This window comes from Salvia hispanica, chromosome 1 (assembly GCF_023119035.1).
Source record: "Salvia hispanica cultivar TCC Black 2014 chromosome 1, UniMelb_Shisp_WGS_1.0, whole genome shotgun sequence".
Taxonomy (NCBI): Eukaryota; Viridiplantae; Streptophyta; class Magnoliopsida; order Lamiales; family Lamiaceae; genus Salvia; species Salvia hispanica.
In genome coordinates this window covers 29,331,684-29,354,624 of record NC_062965.1, presented here as the reverse complement: position 1 = coordinate 29,354,624, position 22,941 = coordinate 29,331,684, and the positions used below count along the sequence as shown (strand labels likewise).

At 34.4% G+C, this 22,941-nt stretch overlaps 2 protein-coding genes across 3 annotated transcripts; both read right to left on the bottom strand.

Annotated features, from left to right (window-relative positions):
- Window positions 1-9,224: 9,224 nt before the first annotated feature.
- On the bottom strand, window positions 9,225-11,063 carry LOC125201921 (PLASMODESMATA CALLOSE-BINDING PROTEIN 3-like). Its single transcript, XM_048100218.1, has 4 exons — window positions 10,931-11,063; window positions 10,621-10,860; window positions 10,306-10,339; window positions 9,225-9,636 (listed from the first exon to the last, which is right to left on the bottom strand). Exons 1-4 carry the CDS (start codon window positions 10,989-10,991, stop codon window positions 9,417-9,419), a joined length of 555 nt encoding a protein of 184 aa, XP_047956175.1. The 5' UTR covers window positions 10,992-11,063; the 3' UTR covers window positions 9,225-9,416.
- A 7,764-nt stretch (window positions 11,064-18,827) lies between these two features.
- On the bottom strand, window positions 18,828-21,112 carry LOC125211723. Of its 2 annotated transcripts, XR_007174571.1 has the most exons (4): window positions 20,995-21,112; window positions 20,600-20,684; window positions 19,407-19,974; window positions 18,828-19,312 (listed from the first exon to the last, which is right to left on the bottom strand). XR_007174571.1 is itself a non-coding variant. In XM_048111669.1 (3 exons), the coding sequence occupies exons 1-3, from the start codon at window positions 19,431-19,433 to the stop codon at window positions 18,934-18,936; spliced, it is 318 nt and encodes a 105-aa protein (XP_047967626.1). In that variant the 5' UTR covers window positions 19,434-20,385; the 3' UTR covers window positions 18,895-18,933. The 2 variants fall into 2 exon arrangements, 1 of the variants encoding a protein (XP_047967626.1); XM_048111669.1 differs by lacking the exons at window positions 20,600-20,684; window positions 20,995-21,112 and having other exon boundaries at window positions 18,895-18,943; window positions 19,032-19,312; window positions 19,407-20,385.
- Between the last annotated feature and the right edge of the window lie 1,829 nt (window positions 21,113-22,941).

Below are 22,941 nucleotides of genomic sequence, written 5' to 3'. Positions count from 1 at the left end.
CGATTTGTAATCTTTCCCCCTATTCAATTCCAATTAAATCAACCAATCCAATCAACCAATCCAATCGTTCCCCTATTTCTTTGTTGGCGTAATTTTATTAGATTTTTATTTTATTGAATTAAAAAGCCTAAAATTTTATTCAAATCACAGTTTTAAATCAATATCGTGAAATCAACTAGTAATTTATTTTGTTACTGTAACTAAACAAATCAATTTGCAAGAAAGTTGCAAGATTCCATCTTAACCTACATTTTTTGTAATGATCATCTTAACCATTGTAAAATTAGTCTGTCTATGAATTCACTGCTAAGCCTAAGGCCATTTGCATCTCTATCTTTTATTCATTTCTTAACCATCTCATTCCTTAACTATTTATAGGCTTATTGTACTTTTCAGCCCATCTCTTAACTAAGACACAACACATGCATCCTTTCATCTCTTAACCATCTTATCTCTTAACTATTCATTCAATTTTATTTTTTATATTTAATTCCAACAAATTCAATTAATAAAAACACACTTCATTAAATAAAATAAAAATTACAATTTAAAGGCATAAAAAAATTTAAAAAAAATAGTACATAATTAAAATCCTAAAAATATTATAAATACATAATTTAAATACTCTAAATTAAATTATAAAAGCTACTCCGCCGACGAATCATCCCCCGAAGTCGACGGTGCACCCAAGTTAGATCGAGACCAAATACCAAGTTGAGCTTTCATATGCTCAATTCCGTCCATATGGGCTTCAAATTGGGGATGACTCATTTTTGAAGTGGCAGCCATCGTGGCGACCAGGTACATGGATATTAGGGTGTTCGAGCCCGAGCCCGCCTGGCTTGATTCGCCGCGGCCCCTCCCCCTCCCTCTCCCCCTCGCTCTAGCCGCCTTCGCCGCCTTGATCCCTTGCGGCCGACGTCGTGAACCGGAAGAAGACCCCCATGCATCATCGGTTGGCGTGCCCTCACGTGAGGTGTTGCCTTCGCCGCCATCACTAGACGAGTAGTGGCCACGCGTCATGTGCTTCGTGCGTTTCGGGCCCGCGCCCGATTGGACACCGCAAGCCCACCTTTCAAGGTGTTGGACTTGCGACCAAACATTGACATGCTTGAAATCTTTACCGACGTCGTCTTTAAAGACCCGCAACGCCGCTCTCAGAATGTCGGCTCCACTGGCTCCGCTTTGGTAATTCGCCTCTTCTGCCCTGTATATCGCGCAAAATTTTTTGACATCTTTGTCGCATCGATCCCAATGACCGCGGAGCATCTTCACGTTGTGGGCAAAGGTCTTCTTCGGCCTTCGTGCGTTGTAAACTTCGGTGACTTTTTTCCAGAAACACAAGTGGGTTTGTTGATTCCCGACGACAGGATCGTACGAGACGGTGATCCAAGCGTCGTACAGAGCCAACGTCTCCTTTTGGCTGTATGGATGACGGCCGCCGTCCCCCACAACCTCGTGGTCGCCCTCTTCCTCCTCTTCCTCCTCGGCATTGTCGTCGATCCTGGCGGAGCCTCCACCTATCGGCCGGTATTCCAAAGTGCGTTCATCCGGAAAATTCTCCGGAATTTGGGATAATCCCGGCGATTGCCCGTACCTCTGGGGGGAGGGACGATAGTATGCATCCACATCAAATGTGGGGTTTGGTATACCGGCGGAGTCGTCGAGCCTTGGGTGCCCAGAGACGAACCGGGAGTACCCAAAACGTTGTACATCTTCGCCCAATAACCAAACGAGTTCAAGTCGAACCCGGAGCCGCGGCCGCCGCCGCCAGAGTTTCCATCGCTGGGCATTTTTTCAAAAATTGGAGAGAAAAGAGATAAGATATTTGAGAGAAGAATAGATGAGTGTAGTGTTTGTGTGTAGAATGGAGAATGGAAGAGGAAGGGAGTATTTATAGAATATTAAAAAAGAAAATTGAAAATTCGACGGTTTGAAAAAAAAAATTCGAAATTTCGAATTTTTAAAAAAATATGACGTCATAATTACGACGCCCACTTGCGGGCCGGCGAGTGGGCGTCACGCATAGCGCCAGCGCGGCGAGACAGCTCGAGGTCGGCCCCTTCCGCGCGCGGCGGGTTGTCCCGTCTCGTCGGGACGAGATGCTCTTCGCAACGCGGTCTCGCCGCCGTCCCGTCTCGCCGGGATGAGACCGAGCCGGTGGCGAGCCGCGCTGCGGATGCTCTAAGGTTTGATTGTTGCAATTGCATTTTAAGGATCTTTACAAGGTAGGTCAGGGTCTGGCTGGCCGAAAGGTACCCGAAGTATTTGTGCTGGTGAATATTCACTTTTTAGTTCAACTTTTTGGTCAACTTGATTGAGACGAAACATCAGAATTCAGTGAAATGAAAATCAAACTAAATTATTCGAAAATCGGACTATCAAACGATGTCTGAACCGAAGAAATTGCATTCACTACAACAAATCATTAATGACATTTTTTAATGCAATTAAGAACACTAATTTATATTTCTAAGTATACAACCAATGCATCAAAAAGCTTCCTTGTTTGTTAGTGTCATAACTAAAACTAGAGGGCGTAAATGGAAGCGTCCCAAAATATAAAAGTTTAATTTAATTTGTCCTTAATTATGGAACGCTTTCTTTTGTGTCATGAGTTATTGTTAATTTTTAAAATTTTCCAACACAAGTGATTGCGTCTCGATTTTTGCATCCTTAAATATACTGTTAGTGATAAATATATCCAAAAAATCAAACTCGAAAACCGAAATTGCAGTATGTCAAAAAACAAAAAATCCAAAAATTATTTTATATAATACTCCCTCCATCTCCCAAATATTGTCCCAGTTTGATCCGACACGGGTTTTAAGAAATGTAATAAAAAGTGAGTTGAATATGGGTCCTACTTTTATATACTCCCCCCGTCAAATAAACATGAAATGTTTGCTTTTCGACACGGGATTTTATGTAGTGTTGTTTTGTGAGTTAAAGAAGATAGAGTAAAGTAAGAGAGAGGGAAAAGTAGAGATAAAGTTATTTCTATTTTAAGAAACGTTTCATTTTTAGTGGGACGGCCCAAAAAGGAAAACGTTTCATTTCTAGTGGGACAGAGGGAGTATTAGTTTTATAATTAAATGTGAGTAGGAACGAGTTAGAGGAATATGAGTTACACTACTAAAAATAGTAAAAAGTGAAATGAGACAAATTTTATGAGACGGACAGAAATGGAAAAAAGAAACAAACTTTCAGCGACGGAGGGAGTAAGTAACATATTCAAACAATTCCATGAAATCTAAATATTATTACATTTATTAATATAAATCAACACAAATAGTGTTTTTTAGGCATAGTAGATAAAATATTAAAAATAAATATGGCTTTTCGGTTTTCATACATCCACACTAAACCGCACCGATAAACCAAATTTTGCCACAAAAATTTAACCGAACTGAAAATCAAAAAAACCAACCCAAATTTAAATTTCGGTTTGATTATAATCAGATTTATGATATTTGGATATAATATGAGAAATCTAGCAGATTTGTTTAATGGCTGATTGCTTATTTACCCTTCCCCTTTTATGCCCAGAGGTTTTTAAGAGCGCGATAACTTCTTCGGCACTTATGCATTTAGTCTTCCTTGATTCATTTGATGACTTTCTACTCTGTGCGCCTAGCTTACCACTTTTGCGAACTTGCGATGAGGATGCCTCCGAGCATTCTATACATATCCAGTTGCCGACATGCTCCTCAAGAACAACTTTCATTCAATACCTGATATCAGGATAAAACAGTCCACTTAAGCGAAAACTACTTATAGAACTCGAATTCTCACAAAACAAAAATTCATAAACCGAGAACTTGTTAGATTTGAGTTTTTCCTTCCATTTCACTTTCAGAAAAATAGGACACAACATGAGAATGTTTATAAACAAGAGGAGTCACAAATTTAGTGAGCAACCGAGAGAGAGGTCGTACATATGCTCGGTATTTCTTTTACATGAACCGCAAGTTATTAATGTAGCGGCAACACCAATATCACCACAGATATCACAACACACCTAAAATTCCAACAGACACATTATATGCCTTGTAAGTTATAAATATGTCTTTCTTCATCATTCTATCAAAACATATTTGTAATCATCTATAGAAAATGGAGTTTCATCATTGTTTTTGCCAAACATGTGAAAATCAAAGCTATTAATATAATCAAATTTAGATTCTCCTACATATGTAGATAGTTTATTAAAACAAAAAAGAGATAATGAAATGTCTATGCCATCAAACAAGGGCATTTAAACTTTTCTGGAATCTTGATGTGATTATTATAATTCAATAAGGTATGTTCGGTTTGCAAGATTATATCTCATGATTAAATATGAATTGGTTCATGATATTAAATTTCACAATTTAATTCTAGATGGATAATCATATGAAAATTAGTCATAGTCATCCTCTTCCAAACTTAAATAATCTCATAACTTAATCATGAATAGATAATCATATGATAATTACTCATAGTAACCAAACGACACGTAAAGGAGTTTTAGCCATTGCTGAATAGTTGAATTCAGATGCAACAACATTAGGATTTGAAGCTATGTGTGTGTACAGTGTAGCTTGTGAAGTACAAGCAAATGTTATTAAAATTTAATCCATTTAGAAAAAAATATAGAAAAAATAAAGCCTAAGATGGTCTGTTTACATGGCCCCATATTCAAGCACCAAAGACACCACTAACAAAGATCATTACGAAATCAGGCAATTCTTTTTGACAAAAAATAACTTATAAAATCTCCATTAAACCATATTACTTATAGCTTAATTTGCAGCTAAAGCATACACCCACACGTTTATAGACATAAGCATTATCCTTACTCCTACAGTATAGGCAAATTTCACATTTAATTCAAGAAAATAGTAGCAACTGCAATGTTAAAAATTCAAGAAAAGTAGCAGCAAATACAACTGTAAAATAGTACTCCCCCCATTCAATAGTAATAGAGGCGTTTCTTTTCGGCACACGGAGATTAAGAAAAATTGTGTTAGGTGGAGTTAAGTAAAGGGAGAATAAAGTGGAAAATGAAAAAGGTAGAGAGATGAAGAGAGAAAAAAAAGAGAGAGTAAAGTAGATATAGAAAAATGTGTTGACTTTTACTAAAAAAGGGAAATGACTCTATTACTATGGAACGTACCAAAATGACAAAATGACTCTATTACTATAAAACGGAGGGAGTACTCCAATGCATAAAGTAGGACTCAAGTAAAATTATATAGACAGTAAAAATTGAAGAAAGTACGATAAAGGTGGAGTTTTCTCACCATGTTGGAAAGCAAGTTAAAAATAAGTTGTGAGAGTGACTAACTCTTATTTAATGTATTCCTTAGCAAAATTTTCCAGATGAAATGTAGTACAATACTCTACATGTGTAGTGGGTGTTTAAATATAGGGAGAGAGAGAATTAGCTACCAATATGACGCTGCCAATCCAACTTATAGAAATTACTATAAAATTCACATTCAATTGAAAGATACTATACATTTAAATCCAACTTATAGAAATTACTAGAAAATTCACATTCAATTGAAAGATACTATACATTTAAATTGTTGTGTGGCACCAACTTTTACTCTTTTTGGATGAAAACCGTGTAATGGAATAAAAAAAATAGTGTAACATTATTTTTAAAAAAAATTGTAAAGTACACTTCGCTAATATTTATCAAATTACATTTTCTATTAATCTGACGCTACCAAATCAACTTATGTAAATTATTAGAAAATTGACATATTACAAGAACTTATACAATTAAATGGTTGTATGTGGGAGACTTTCGCGAGATGAAATCATTAAATGAACTAAAAATTAGTGTAATGAAAGTAAAAAAAGCACTTTCAATTTGCTTAATTGTTCTATGAATATGACGCTACCAAATCAACTTGCATATATTATTAGAAAATTCACATCTAATTTATTATCCGTATAGAGAATGCGACTTCGAAGATATTACATAAACTAGGCTTTTCGAAAATGAGTCGCTATAATATGACATAAATTTGAGAACCCGATAAAGACATTTAAAATGACATTTTAATATGACATAAATTTGAGAACCCGATAAAGACATTTAAAATGACATTTTAAGAAAAGCAAGTTTTATCATGACAGGAGGTTGTCAAAACTTATGGTAATTATATGGAATATTTATTTTCCAGATTTGTTGATTTTAATTTTTTTTATTAATAGAATAAGCTTCATTATAAAATTAAGACCAGACAAAAATGCTCAACCCTCGGTAAAAAAAGTAATATCCCAGATTCTTTTGAAAGAATTTGTTAAATTTTCAAGTGATCATTGAGGCCAATTTTCCATGAATTATGTTCATCGTCTTTGAAGCCAATTATTATATCAGTGATCAATATATTGTTTGATAAGACAATTTAAAATTTGTTAGAAAAACTTCTAAAAGATTCTGTGCAGAATCAATATATAAACTGAGAAGACAATTCGAAAAGAGAAAAGATCACTACCCATTTGAAAATTTGTTAGAGAACATTGTAAAACATTCTTTCGTATAAAAAAACACGGTTCGTTTTTATAAACCGTAATGAATGAATGAGAATTACTAAAAAAAATTAATATCATTTGATTCGGTTTGAATATTCAATTTTCGAGTATTTTTCTCGCCCTTAATCTTAATGAGCCGCATTCTCGAATGATTAATTACTTGTTTCTTATATGTAATACTAAAGCAGTCTCAATTAGAGAGGTGCACTACATTAATACATGAAAAACTACACATCATAACACCATAGATACTTTAATACCACAAAAGAGAACCAATCCTTTTATTTTCGACCTACATAGTCGAAAATAGATAGGAATTTGTACATAGGTCCCATATAAATACATACTATGCACTACAAAAAAAAGTTAGGACAAAGACGCTTTTTCATTCATTTAAGGACGCTATATTTTGTTGCTAAATATATCACCTATGCTTTAAAAAACGTCTTTATCTGTTGTGTGCGGTGTCGGTGAATTAATTTTAAGATGCTTTTTAAAAAGCGTCCCTATTAATCTTGAGATGTTTTTAAAAATGCGTCCCCATTAATCTTGAGAGACACTATTGAAAAGCGTGTCGAAGTGCAATTTAGAGACACGGTTAAAATGTCACAAAGTATATTTTGAGACACAATTAAAAAAACCGTCTCTATGTTGCATTTAGAGACATAATTAAAAAGTTTCCTAAAGTACAACTTTGTGACACAATTAAAAAATGTCTATATGTTGCACTTAGAGACGCTATTATAAACTGTCTTAATTTTCAAACATTGCATATCATATTAAAGCACATGTAAATTCCGAGGTTATTAAAACACAATTTGACTAAAATTGAGTCTTGAACTTCTTGGTTTATTGTTCTTACAATAGTGTTGCTGTAAGAAATATTTACAGTTCAACTCATTTTCAAGTTACTTGAAACTATTGCAGGGGATGGGGTTCATGTTGGGAAACTTTCTCTATACACGACCTTTGTGGAGTTCGTCCCTCAGCTGTAAGGATATCAATTCTATCCCATTTTTCTTTCTCATAACAATGTCATTTTATTCTTCTAATGTCTCCATACTTCCTATCATCCTTCCCGTCATCAAAATCTTCTACTCCCTCTTCCGACTAAGATGACACATTTCTTAGCCGACACGGGATTTTAAGAGTTACTCCCTCCGTCCCGCTTTAGCAGTCCCATTGACTTTTCTACACTCGCCCCACTCTTACTATTTATTATCATTTTTACAAAACGAGTGCAGAAAAGTCAATGGGACTGCTAAAGCGGGACGGAGGGAGTATTACTTAATGTATTTAATTAGAGAGAGAAAATGTGGTCGTAATTAAAATAGAAAGAGAAAGAAAGATACATATTTAAATAGGAGTGAAAAAAAGTGGGTTGATGTATTAATTGGAGAGAGAAAGTTACCGAAAAAGAAAATGTGTCATCTTACTTTGGACAAACATAAAAAGGAAAATGTGTCGTGAGATATTTACAACCTCTGTTCAACAAAAACAAAATGTCAAAAATATATTATAATGTACAATTATTCCTTATGTATAACATATTGCTTATCCATGAACATGTTCCTCCATTAATGCCTGCTAATAGTGAAGTGATGTTATTCACTTGGGCTTGCATGGAGACAATGGAGACATTTGAACTTGATGATTAAGTTCCATTGCCTTCATTTGAATCACCTTTCATGTTTGAATTTTTCTTGAAAATGTGACTCCATTTTTTCCCTCTCACTATTTATGATTTCCTCCACGCGAGCCTGCACAAGTTGTTCCATATTTGCATCTTTAGTCATCCCTGCATAATTTTTGGCTCCATGTACCATCCTTGCACTAACTCAAGTTCATTGCCAACTACACGACCATATCGATCTGGAGGAACGAGTTCATTTATACTTCTCTACTTCACTTTCATCAAGAGTCACAATCATTGGCAGTTAGCATTTTTCTACCTGAACAAAAACAATAAAACATGACATTGATTAATAACTAAAACATTCCTCATCTAAAACTCTCTCATTCCTCTTGCAAATCCCAATAGCTTTACCATTTGAGATTTATCTATAGTATAACATAAGCAACATTTATGCGAATTATATGGAATATTTAGTTTTCCAAATTTGTTGATTTTAATTCTTTTATTAATAGAATGAGATAAAAGTAAGACTGGACTAAAAATGCTCGACCCTCAATTAAAAAATAATATCCCATATTTTTCTTTTCAAAGAATTTATTAAATTTTCAAATGATTGTCGAGGCCAATTCTCCATGAATTACGTTCATTGTCTTTGAAGTCAATTATCATATCAGTGGTGGAATCAATATATTGTTTGATAAGACAATTTATAATTTGTTAGAGAAACTTCTAAAAGATTCCAGGTAGAATCAATATAAAAATTGAGAAGACAGTTTGAAAATTTGATAGAGAACATTATAAAGCATTATTTCGTATAAAAAAACATGGTTCGTTTTTATAAACCGTAATGAATGAATGAGAATTACTGAAAAACAAAAAAAAAAAATTAATATAATTTGATTCGGTTTTAATATTTGATTTTTGAGTATTTTTCTCACTCTTAATATTAATGAGTCACATTCTCGAATGATTAATTACTTGTTTCTTATATCTAAATACTAAAGCAATCTCAATTAGAAAGGTACGCTACATTAATACATGAAAAATTACAACATCATAACACCAAAGATACTTTAATACCACAAAAGAGAACCAATCTTTTATTTTCGACATACATAGTCGAAAATAGGCAGGAATTTGTACATAGGTCCCATATAATATATACTATTGCATTACCCTAGCAAAATAAAAATAAATAGTCAGGGTAGTTTAAAAGTCATCCTCGGAAAGCTTATCAATCCCATTAAAATCAGAAGATAATTAAAATCAAGAGCAAGTACAAGAGGATGCATTTAGGAACTAAAATTGTTCCACCGTTTAAGTTATTGTTGAAACCTGGTGTTCCTAGACCATTATTACCCCCTCCCGTTGTAGGGGTTGTTACGAGAGGCGAACCGCCGTTTGCCGTTGTGACTGTGGGTATGGCGGTACCTGGTGTTTTAGGAGTTGTAGTCGGAATGACGCTGCTACTGAAAAAAATAGAGAAATTATGTATAATCTTCTTCTGGTTTTATTAAAAATACAATATCTAGCGTATTGTACTTTAATAGAGACGGGCAAATTAAATTCTTTAGTAAAATGTGAAAAAATAGTCAACTATGTACTCATAAATAATTTCTTTTGGTTTTATGAATTTTAGTTATTGAAATTTACACACATACGACTAAGCAAGCATAAAATTGAAGCAAGCCTTTAATCACAGTGGATACCAATGTTGGAATTTTTACCGTCAGTTTTTACCTCATGATCAACTAATTTTAAATATACTTATTAATAAATTACATAAAAACGTCAATAATACAAACAAAGCCGCAAATTTCTGACCACCTTTTAATGATGAAGATGGCTTGAACAGGGAAAAAAACTAAAGTTAAAGTTCATAAAAGTGGTACTGATGTGCCCTTCCAAAGATGGTATTCATCGATCAGTCAATCCAAATGGCAATTAATGTACATAAATAAATACTAATAAGATTAATTCCTTTATTTAGATGATTAATGTCTCATTTTACCACTTATCCTAAATAAATACGAACAGATACATATGTACTTTAATAGTATAAAAAATATAGGGAATAAAAGTTAATTTATATTCATAAAACCAAAGAAATAGTAAAGCATGTTGAAAATGTGTATTACCTTGAAGTGGAAGGAAAAGCACAACCACCCGTACCTGAAAAATCAATTGAATCTCACTTTTATATATTAATTTTAAAATAAAATATAAGTGAAACGAGTTAATTGAGAGTGAAACCTACTTTTATAGTAAAAATAAAATGAGTCAAGTAATAGCAAATGAAACAGATGGCAAAATGAAACGTGCTCGATCGCGCAGATCTTTAATTACATGCACAACTATGTTATATGCTTAGTCAGAAGTGGTCCAGCGTCGGGTTGTACACTGAGCATGATTTTTATGCGAATAAAAATAAAAAAAGGAGTGAGAAAACTGACTAGGGTCAGAATTGACGACGACAGCAGTGCCAGAGAAATCACAAGAGAGCGGCGCCTGACGGTTCCTCTGGAAGTAGCTGTTGACGGCGTAGTTGCAATGTGCCCTAACAGTGTTTGGGCTAAAACATGGGCCGCTTTGGCGGGTCGGGTTGCAGTCCGCCCCGGATCCACACGCGTAATCCAGTGTTTTCTGCAACACCGCGTCACTCACGCCCTGTTTGCACACGCACCACGTTGCACCTGCCAAAGTATTAAAACTTGTTAGTGCTTTTTTTTTAGGTATAATCTCAATGGCTGAATGTGAGCTTACTGGAGCGTGCAGCAATCGCGAGAAGCACTAGCATAAGCAGAAGCAGAGAAGAAGCAGCCATGAGAGAGAAGGAATTTTGGTAGAGTGTGGAATGGAGTGGAGTGTTTGTTGCTTTTTTTTATTTGGGGAGAAGAAAAAGTAGGGGAAACTAGTGCCAATTCAAATAAAAGTTGGGATTCTTAAATTTGATTTATTGATTGTTTGCAAAAAGAATAATGCAAAAGTTAAAGTAGAAAATCATTGCAAGTAGAATGATGATATGCATACATTTGAATTTGTTTGCAAGAATGTTGTTGACAGCCATGCTTTTGAATACTGATTTTTAAGGTACATGTCTCGATGCCTTGTTATTTATTGACTTGTAAACTTGCAAATGAGCAGATCATTTTTGAAATTGCACGTATAAAATTGGTCTGATAATATATGAAAGTTTAACCTAATTAGGAACAATAACTTCATTTGAGACGATGGCACATTATTACAGGGATGTAAATAGACAAGTGTGAGATAATTTATTCATTCCAACATATGTGTTTTGAGGGACTGAGCCAGAATTTAGAGTATAAGAGAAAAAATATACATGAAGAAATGTTAAAAATTGATAAATGGGCAATTAATTGAAGATTAATCAAAACTACAGTGAGTTACATGTATATGTGTAGTGAAATATGAGCAGGGGGCATTTTCCCTTCTAGCTTAATGCTAGATCTGTCCATGTGTGTTTCATGAGACTCATTCAACACATAAGCATTAAGTGATGTGGGTAACTTGAACTTCAAACTTGTTTGCGGAGAAGAAATATCTTACCGACGGGCTTGTATTAATTTCATTCTCATAGTTATGTATTTCAAAAATTACAATGCAATGGTATCTATATCTATCTATACATATATAAAAGAATATTTATAAGTTTTGTCCACGTTCTAGAATATTTATAAATTTTTCTTATATTTAGCCATGAATTGTAACAGCCACATAAGTTTTAATTCATTATCATGTATATTTATTTCCATTACAATATTAATTACCATTACCGTTATCATTATTATTATGAATAATGAAATCAAATAAACGCTAATTCTGTTATCACATTAATTTTCTCCTTACTCTAAAATCAATGTTCATTACTCAGTTAAATCTCTATAAATACTCTTCACAAAATAATTCTTCAATCAAAATTCCTCTGACCAACGCATGCGGTGGTGCGGCTGGTGCCATTTCAATGGGAGGAAAAGTCGGGTACGCCTAAATCAGTGATGAATGCCAGAGATGATGCTCTCGATTTTGCATTTGATGTCAGTCGTGATAGTTAGGAAACGCGTCTCCCTCTGCGGAGGTGCTCTTCAAAGGCGGTGTGATCACTGCGGATCCTTAACGCGGTGAGGAGGCAGCTGAGGATGATAATCCAAGCTAGGCTGAGGAAAGAGAAAGAGAAAGAGGTGCAACACTGTGATTCTGTGAAGGCCGCTGAGCCTCCGATGAGAGATGGTCTCTATGGGAAGAAGAGATTGACGTCTGTTACTGGCTAACTAATTGATAGATGAAATCGGGGGTTGGGCGAGAGATAAAATGAGGCGGACTATTATTATGTTGGCCAATTGTTTTTAACCTAATGAATTTTAAATTCTTGGTCTGCATTTTGTTGGTTTAATTATTTTAGTGAATAGTTTAGACTATTAAATGCTATTAATTCACCAATCCCATAAATTAAGAATGACTTGCCAATTTGATATACCCATTAGTCTCGTCAATTGTCAATCAATTAATAATTTAACCATTAATTGGTCTCATTTTTCTAAATGACCATTAATCTCATCAGCCTCATAAAATAAAAAATGAATTTGGCAATTTGAGTCCATTGATCTCATTAATTGCCGATCAATCAATAATTCACTAATTAAAATCATGTTACATTTTTATTTTAAGTTTTCATTCGTCAATAATTTAGAAACTTTGTATTCCAATTTCAACAATCTTGACAAAGCCTTTCAAGTCACATTTTAGTACTCTACATACGAAGTTAGATTTAAATGAAACAAGGTAGGCAAAAAAGTGAGGTTAGAGGATGGGGTTGGAATTTTATAATTTCAATTTTATTAATTTAGTAAATAGGGTTTTAATCAATTGGTAGCGATAAATGTACACAAATTTGTATAGGGTAGTGATAAAATGCAAATTCATATATTGTACAAACTCCAAACTATGATCTGGACCGTTAAAAAATATCAACAGATGACAAAATAGTAGCAATAGAAAATGTCAATACAATATCAACACAACATCAACCGTTGATATTGTGTTGACATTTTCTGTTGCTACTATTTTATCATCTGTTGATATTTTCTAACGGTCCTGATCATAGTTTGGAGTTTATACAATATTTAGAATTTGCATTTGATCACATTCCAATTTGTATATACTAAAGTTGCTTTATTTATATTTTTGGGATTGTACATTTGAATTATTTTAAATATTTAGTAATTTTTATTCTTAAATAATGTAATTGTATCTGATTTCAAGTAATTGATTCAAAATGTAAATTTATTGTGATGAAATTAAATCAAGTCGTGCATTGCACGGGTGTGGATACTAGTTATAGTTACTACTATAATATCTATCTTATACAACAAATTTTATTAAATAATTTATAAATTATCATTGCAATGCAAGAATTCAAATCACAAATTATTACCTGCGTATCACAAGCTTATTTTTATTCCTTCATTATTCAAAATAATTGTGAAGTAGTAGTATTTAATAATGTGATCACAAAATTAGCAGAAAAAGTTAGTATTGGAAAGGAGTGCGCGAACAAAAATGAGTGTCCCCATTAGCAGTCACATTTTTCCATTTCAGTCTGTCCCCAATTAAGAATCACACTTCATTTTTACCATAAATGGTAGTAGGTCCCACATTCCACTAACTCTCACTTCACCACATTTTATTATAAAACCAATATAAAAAACGAACCTACATTCCAATAACTTTTTCAACCAACTTTTCTTTATATTTCTTAAAACCCGTGCCCGGTCAAACTGTGACTGCTAATGGGGGACGGAGGAGTACTTGATATACTTAATTTAGTTAATCATTTTTAAATCTAATTAATACTCCATTACTTTCAAACTAAGATTACTAAAAAGAGTTCATACCAATTAAAAGCGTGAATCTTATTCAAAAAAGAAAAAAGAAAAAAACAGAGAAAATTTTAGATTCTCAGTTTTAGATTTATTTCAATTCGACTTAGAGCTACTGCAAAATATATACAGTATTTAGTTAAGACACCAACTCCAATCTAATAATATAGAGAATATCAAACAGTAAATTATAAAAATGATTACATTATAGTTGTTCAGCAATGAAACGCACCTGATTTAAATACGCCACCCACCACTAAAAATTGCCATTTCACTCCACTTTTTAAATCATATACCAAGAATTTGACCATTCATCGCGGATTTATTCAAGAAGAATTTACCCACTAAAATAAATGACCATTTTTATCTAACTTTTTTTAAAGCCTAAGCACCATTCTCCTCTCCTAATGATTAATCTATGAAAACAATTAGTATATCATCACCTAACAAATTGTTAGTACTCATATTTTCCACCTTCTATTAATTCACAACACTAAATGCTGCCTAATTTTTTAAATAATATAATGATTCTCTCTAACATTCACCTTCAAGCAATATGGCGGGAAGTCGTCGGTGGCCTGGCGGCGAAGAGGTGGAGCGCCGACTTTCCCAAATAGCCTCCATCGCGGCCCATACGGCGCTGAACACCGCGTCCGGTAATTGAAGCAACGCCGGCGCCGGCGTTGGCGGCGGTCGCGGCTGCTGGCGTCGTGCGCCTTGAGGAACTGTTGCGCCACGGCGGCGGAGGCCACCTTCACCACGTGGGCGAACCCCATCTTCAGGTGCAGGAGGGGGCCGTGACCCGCGCCGCTCACGCATCAACCAGCGCTTCGCCCCCAGCTGCGGGAGGTTACCCACGACCGCCACGGCCCGCCCGGCGGCAGCGGCCGAGACCTGCCCCCGCCGCCGTGAGAGGATGGTGGACAGGAAACCAGCGCCGCAGTGCATATAAGGGATAGAGCTCATGAATTGCATGTCCACGTGCTTTTGTTTATGTGAGAGAGAATCAATTGGCTAAGTGTGTTTATAGTGTTTGTATTCATTAGGGAGAGTGAGAACATAAATTGAAGTAGTTGGCTCACATGAAATCTATTAGATATTTCGTTTCCAAATTAAGCATTTACATATATAAGGATCGGTCTTAGATTTTTAGCCCTAACATGAAAGTTAGGCTAAATTTATGCTCTAAGTTCCATATGTATGTATACATTTGAATCAGTATTGTTAGATTCCGATCTCAAGTAGCATTGAATTGTGTAATTTATAACGACATAAAATTTTGATAATCAGAAAAATCTCCAAGCCTTTTAGTTTTTATCTCGCTCATTGTAATTTACTCCTAGAAAAAGTTATTTCATTTATATTTACTAAATAAATAAAATTTATATACTACTATCATGCATCATAAAGAATACGATCTGTATGTTCTATTTTTGAATTCATCATCTCCAATAACTAACTTTTTATTTAATAAGAAGATAATACGGTCTAAAAGTTAATTCTACTAGTTTGGTGCAATAAACTTTTTGTTAACAAGTAGTCTGCAGTAATAAAAACATACTTTAATAAAAAACACACAAGAGAACCATAACGTGTGGTATGATGTCCTCTTTACATCATACAATGTTAATTCTAATAATTAGAAAGATCGCGTATTTGAAACAAAATCAGAATATAGTATCATTAATTATTGGGGTATACATGGTATTTTTAGATGATAATAAAAAGAATTAGGTGTGAGCTATCAATCAACTGCAATAAGCATAGGAATAGGATTCACATTTTAGTACTCCAATTTCATATATATATATAGTAGAATCGATTTAGTACTAAACTAGATAAGATGTTTCTCCACTTGCAATTTAATAATGAATTAATGTCTCCACTCTCAAATTTAGTAGTGTAGGTAGGATAAACGGGTCATATGTCATAGCGTGGCAAGCTTGTTACCAGTTACGTGTATTTTGGTAAGATCACTTCTGTTTTTATGTACAGCATTTTGGGTCTTTCTTTTTAAATTTAGTTACAAATATATGTTGACATGCCCATTAACATACATTATCACGTGTCAATAATATAATTAATTGATGGATCTTAAATTCTTAATCAAGTACTTCCTTTAATTAATTATCAAAAAGACCAGCTTAATTAAGAGTTAAGTAAGATCCAACTGTATCGTAATCCTGTGAGATAAACTTCACTTGCCGATTACCGTAATTATAACTTTATTACTCCCTCCGTCTCATTGAAGATGACTCACTTTCCTTTTAGGTTTGTCTCAACTAAGATGGTCCATTACTTAAAATGGAAACACATTTATTTTTATTTTATTCCCTCTCTCTTACTTTACTCTCTCCTCTCAACACACAAAATAAATTTACATAAAATCTCGTGCAACCCAAGAAATGAGTCATCTTCCTTGAAATGAAGGGAGTATTTTATTAGATAATTACAGAAGAATGTTCCTCCAATTACCTACAATTTTCGTTTTCAAGAAGTGTCAATCAATTTGGCAGAAAATGGTATGAGTTGTTTCTAGATTGGTCCGAACATCTATCTACCTAAGTAGGAGTAGATTTTAAAAAAATTTAAGTTTGAGTTTAGTGTAAATCTAAAAATAGATATTTTTATTATAAAAAGATCAAAAATGAGATTGGTTTTGGAGTACTATTGGAACTAATATTTATCTCATTTTAGATTTTAGTGTACCATTGAAGATGGTCTTACTTCGCAAAAGTAGCAAGCTTATTGTGGGACTAAATCCAAGAACTATATTTTCTATCACAATTTTGAATTCTTGGTGTAGAATCTATAGATTTGATCCATGGGGTAGTAAACTTTCGAATTAAAACATATTTTTTTAATTTTATATTTTGGATAAATAATATTACTACTTCATTTCTTTATTCAGAGTTTAAACTTTTGTATAAAAAAAGACTAAATCTAAGCGTAATACTCCCTCTATCCCACTAGAAATGAAACGTTTTCCTTTTTGAGTTGTCCCATGAAAAATGAAACGTTTCTTAAAATAAAAATAACTTTATCTCTATTTTTCTCTCTCTCTTTCTTACTTTACTCTCTCTTCTTTAACTCACAGAATAACACTACACAAAATCTTGTGCCGAAAAGCAAACGTTTCATATTTATTGGGACGGAGGGAGTATTTATCATTCATTATAAATAGATATGGAATCTAGAGAGTCGTAAAAGGAAAAATATTCTTTTCACATTATAAACTTACAACAATAAAGAATGCAAAAGCTCAAAGTCAATCCAAACCTTCTAATTATGGACTGCTTACACAATCAAATTTTGTTGCCTTTGCTTAACGATTAAAAACTCTCATAGAATTGACACTTAGGCCTTGCTGAGATGGAATGGAATGAAGAACATAACGAAATGTCAATTTCTTTGCATTTCTTGTGAATTTTCATCTATTTCCTCACTCATTCAATTATACTCCCTTCGTCTATAAAAAGTATATTTACCATATTTGATCGTCCACAAAAAATAGATCACAATCATTTATGGAAAGATTCTCTCTTACTTTTTCCCCTTCTCTCTTACTTTTTTCTCTTTCTCTCTTAGAGCATTAGCAATGGAAGGACCCTCCCATAGGGCCTTCCCATTTCCAATTCATTTCCACATCATCATTTATTTTGTTTTAATTTTATAGCACTTGCATCTTTATTATGTTGTCAAATTAAATAATTTTAAATGCAAAAAAATATTAATACGCAAATCGTCGTTGTATTGCAAGATTGGAAAATAGAATACAACGAGATTAAAATAGAATACGCAAATCGTCGTTGTATTGAAAGTGATGGAAAGTGGCCAAAGTGTTGGAAAGTGGAGGAATGGTGTGAAAGTGATGGGAAATGGAGATATATATAGAAAAAAAAATCGAAAAAAAAAATAGGTGAGAGGACCGATCGGATCCTCAACGGCTAGGGCCGATACATCGGCCATATGGGGGAGAGAGGGAGGGGGCGCTCGGTGGCCCATTTTCCACTATGGGGGGCCGATGGAGGCCGATGGGGAAGGCCCTCCCATCGGCCCTCCATTGCTAATGCTTTTACCCACTTCCACTAATACTATTTCTCTCTTACTTTTTCTCTTACTTTTTTCCCCTTCTCTCTTACTTTACCAATTCTACATTAAAACCCGTGCTATACACAAAGTGATCTATTATTTGTGGACGGAGGGAGTAATAATTAAACAAATTAATAGAATGGAAAATGGAATCACTATTTCATCATACCAAGCATTGACCTTAATGGTTTGTACGATGATATGAACAAGATATGCTCGGATAGGATAACGATCTAAATAAACGTCACATAACAAGAGAATAAAGAGAGCAACCAGCTCCTACATTCTTCCATAAAACCTGCGCTAGTTGGCAGGCAACAGAAATCAAATTTGTCATCTAGCAGATGTTTCAAGAAAGTCGACATGCATCTCCCCTCCAAATATCTCCTCAATCTTGTATACCAACTATAACCCCGTGAAATGAGAGGAATCAATCACAGAACAGTTGTTGCTTCCATCTATGGCGAACTCACTGACATTTTTATTCTTGATAATACAGATATCACCAAATTTATTGAAAAAAACTAGTAAATTAAAACATCATGGATAGAGGATGTGTTAACAATGTAATCACAAACTTAAATAACAAGAATATAATTGTAACTATTCATTTTAGCATCATGGAGATTGGAGACAACTAATAACATATGTAGAGATCATGATAAGAGAACTAATGTTCCAGAAACTGGAAATCAAGCAATTAGAAGAGTACGAGACGGTTGTAATTTTGATTTAACCTGCATTTGTCTATGTTCGCCTCTGCGAGCCAGGTCGTTATGTAAATCTGTATAGCATAGACACATAACTAGATAAGAATAAGGTGCCGCACGTTTGGATCAGCGTGGATATATCCAAGACCTATACACGCTTACATGTACACTTCGATATTCACATTGCCGTATTGAAGTGAACCCAATACCAACTGTAAGTGTAAACCATAGCTATATTGCTGCTGTTTTGTTCGCATGCTTGAAGTAGATGAGTTGCAATTTCTAAGTGATGGAGGATTTGGTTGATGAGTTTCTGCAGAGTCAAAGTTCAATGTAGCCAAATCATCAAATTCTCCCTCATGGAGTTCATCAGACCATTGCAATCCCGTGGCTTCTGCAACTTTTTCATCGTGGATGGACATGAATTCTACTACAAGCAACCGCTGCAGCAGGGAGTTTCAGATGATAATGAAGAAAGAGGTAAGTAAGACCAAAGAAATTCAATCTTACGAAGTGATATACCAGAATTCAGTTTACCTTCAAATTCAACTCAGATATTAACATTCGGCAAACTCCAATGCTAACTCTTCTGTGACCATTTCAGATAATTTGGTTTACGACATTAATAAGAAATATAATCAGACCAAGAGCATAAATAAGAGTTCAACGTTTCGAGATGATTTTTTTTTTCAGTGTGGAACTAGAATGCAAGAAAGAGCTAAACAAAAGAATGCAGTAAGACAGATTCAGGATATAGACAGAACAATAGTTGGAAAGGAAACTATGGCTGGATAGAATATTTTTGTATGCCCCAAATAACTCAATCTATTTAAATAAAAAAAAGTTGCAGCATGATTTTATTAATCAACAACAGACAAGAACAATGATTTCTTGACGAAATTTCTAGCAGAAATAGTTGACAAGAGTGCAAATACCAAAAGAAGCAACTGAACAAAATGTAAAAACAGGGATTCCACCGCAGTCGCCGCTGTCACTGCCATCTTCAGAAGAGAAAGAAAACTGAGCCAATGGACTATTGCTTGCCCCTCTAAAATAACACCTCATAGCTTTACATGTCCTAATCATATTTAGTCAAAATTCCAACCTGGAGATCAGTTTTCAGATATTAATTTTATTCTATGCATTCTACAAGAATAAGGTAAGTTATCATACATTCCAGAAACATATGAACTAGCAACTTTTTGCAATATTATGGATGAGTGACTCCTTTTGGTACCATCTGCCTCAAAACTCACAAGACTCTAAATAGATAATACAGTGATACAAGGGCTTCCTATACAGGTCATATGTGTTTTTCCAGGAAAAAGGATGTGTACCATGTTTTCAATAGTTTTCCCCTGTCAGGCTCCTAAAGCAAAAAAAAAAAAAGCATCTCATAAATTACACATAGACATTGTGGAGAAAGGCGCAGAGGAAATATATCATTTGGTTGTATACTAAAATCACTCCCTTGTGAACACTGTTAAATTACTGCAAGAGGAGGCAAAATTTACTGTTTAAGGTGTATTAACCAAGTAAAGCACTTTTCTGATATTCAAATTGGCATGTTAAATACAACTATTTCTTTATTATAAAGAACCTTAAAGCCAGGGAAATTCAATTCATATGAATGCATTAAAATGGCATGGTGTCAAAAATCTCAAAATGACTCTTAAGTCGAAATTGAATCTTGGATTAAGCACAGCAGACCAAAGAAATGGGAATACAACCTGCTTCCGGAACAACTTATAAGAAGCTTTCTTTCAAATATTAGGCATGTCACTCAACACACCAAACTCCCCGTCGTCCATATACCTGCGAATACTTGAAAAATCAATCTCTTCGACTAAAGAGGAAATCATGCATACCGCAAATGGTCGAAAGGACTTCTATCATTAACAACTTAGATGGTGAATAAAATTTCTAGAAATGGAATTCAGGCCCCAAGGATGAGTATCAATTAATCAAGTCGTATGATATTACCAGAACAAATGAATTGTAATGATGAGTAAGCATAGACATTAGACAATCATTGAATAAATATGCACACAACTCATACAAATGCAATCTTCAACGTCCATTGCAAAAATATAAACACCAAAAATGAGTATATAAATATTAGTACTATAATAAACACAGAGCGCCAATCATGGCGGAGAGAATTAAGCTTCGCGCCGCCAATGAGGTTTTGATTGGGAGGAGTCTGAGCCTCCATTCATGTACTGATTGCAGCGAAATGCCATCACTTTATATTCACCCTCAAATTCCTAATTAATTCAAATTATATTCTGAAAAAACCCTAATTACTTATAAACCCCAAATCCCCACCTTTTATGCTTTTCCACTCTCTCTCCCTGCAACTTTACTCCTCGCTCGAACCACATAACGCATCTGAATCACAAGGTAAATATTTCTGATCATAATTATTCATGTTTATGCATATATCTGACGTATTGATTAGTGGGCCGTGGACCCGCGCCAGCTCCGCCATCAACTGGTGCGGCTTCGGCCCCAGCTGCGGGAGGTTACCCACGACCGGCCACGGCCTCGGCCCGGGCGGCAGCGGCCGAGAATTCGCCCCCCGCCGCCGTGAGAGGATGGTGTGGATGAGAAACCCTAGAGCCGCAGTGCATAGTATTAGGGATAGGGAGCTCATGAGTTGCATGTACACATCTGCTTTTGTTTTGTGTTTATATAAGCGTGTTTTGTACTCCCTCTTTCCTTCAATAATTGTTACTCTTATTATATGCACGAGTTTTAAAAAAGATAAATAAAAGTTGGTTGGAAAAGTTAGTGGAATGTGATACCCATTTTTTTTATATTGGTTTTATAATAAAATGTGAGTGAAGTGAGTTAGCGGAATGCGAGACCTATTTGCTATTTTGGTAAAAATGAAGTATGACAATTATTGTGGGACGGACTAAAATGAAAAAAAGTGACAATTATTTGGGATGGAGGAAGTATTTGGTACGTTTGGAAGCGTGAGTTAGACATAAAATTGGTAGTAGTTAGCTCACATGAAATTTATTGGATACTTCATTTCCTAATTTGGGAGATGACATAGGCTTGATCTCCTAGAATTTTAGCCCGAATGGCTTAGTCGGCCAGACGCGAAGGGCTCATTTGGTGAACTTTAACCCTCCATTGGGTGGGCTTTTTAGGCCCAGCTGCGCCCAGTCTTGAGCATGAAAGTTAGGCTGAATTTAAGAGCACTAAGATGTATAGGTATGTATATATATGAATCCTAATATTACCCTTGCAGTACTATTCTTAGATTCCATTCTAATCTCGAGCTAGCATTGAATTGTGCAAACTCTAAAAAAGTTGATAATCTGAAAATTTTCAGTCTTTGGTTTTGTATCTTATCTTATTCGAGTTGTTATCATGCATCAAAAATAATAACTCTAATTTTGAATTTATCATCTCCAATAACTAGCTTTCATCTAATAAAATGACAATACGCGCGGTCTAAAAAATAATTATATTCTCTAGTTTGGCGCAAATAAACTTTGTTAACAAGTTCAAAATTTAATTAAAACATACAAATAAAAAGAACACAATAACCAAGAATCATATCGGGTGGAATCTATCTTAAAATGGTGTGTATTTGAAACAAAATCTGAATGGTAGTATCATTAATTATTGGGGTATTGGTAATTATTGAGCTACGTACCAAATCAACTGCAAGGATTCACATTTTAGTAACTGTCTATTTCATAGAATCGATTTACTAGATACCCTCTACTTGCAATTTAATTAATAATGAATGTCTCAAATTTCAAACTCTACTAGAGGTAGGTAGGATAAACGGATCATATGTCGTGGCTTGGCAATTTTAATTTAGTAGGATTACTTGTTTTATGTTTTTGGGAAATTAAATCTTTTCTTTCAAATATCACTGTCTGATATATATTGACATGGCCATTGACATACATTGTCACGTGTCAATAAATAGAATAGAATACTTATAACTGAGGGATCTTAGTCAAGTAACTACTTTCTTTAAGACCAGCTTAAGAGTTAGTAATAAGATCCAACTTTATGTTAATGCTGTGAGATAAACTTCACTTGC

What these genes read in the sequence shown, in the direction of transcription:
- LOC125201921 (XM_048100218.1), bottom strand. Translation starts at nt 10,991, where the DNA reads ATGGCTGCTTCTTCTCTGCTTCTGCTTATGCTAGTGCTTCTCGCGATT. An exon ending in CGCGATTGCTGCACGCTCCA is followed by an intron (nt 10,861 to 10,930) that starts GTAAGCTCACAT and finishes ATACTTTGGCAG; the next exon opens with GTGCAACGTGGTGCGTGTGC. An exon ending in CGTCGTCAATTCTGACCCTA is followed by an intron (nt 10,340 to 10,620) that starts GTCAGTTTTCTC and finishes TTGATTTTTCAG; the next exon opens with GTACGGGTGGTTGTGCTTTT.
- LOC125211723 (XM_048111669.1), bottom strand. Translation starts at nt 19,433, where the DNA reads ATGTTAATATCTGAGTTGAATTTGAAG. An exon ending in TATCTGAGTTGAATTTGAAG is followed by an intron (nt 19,313 to 19,406) that starts GTAAACTGAATT and finishes TCCCTGCTGCAG; the next exon opens with CGGTTGCTTGTAGTAGAATT.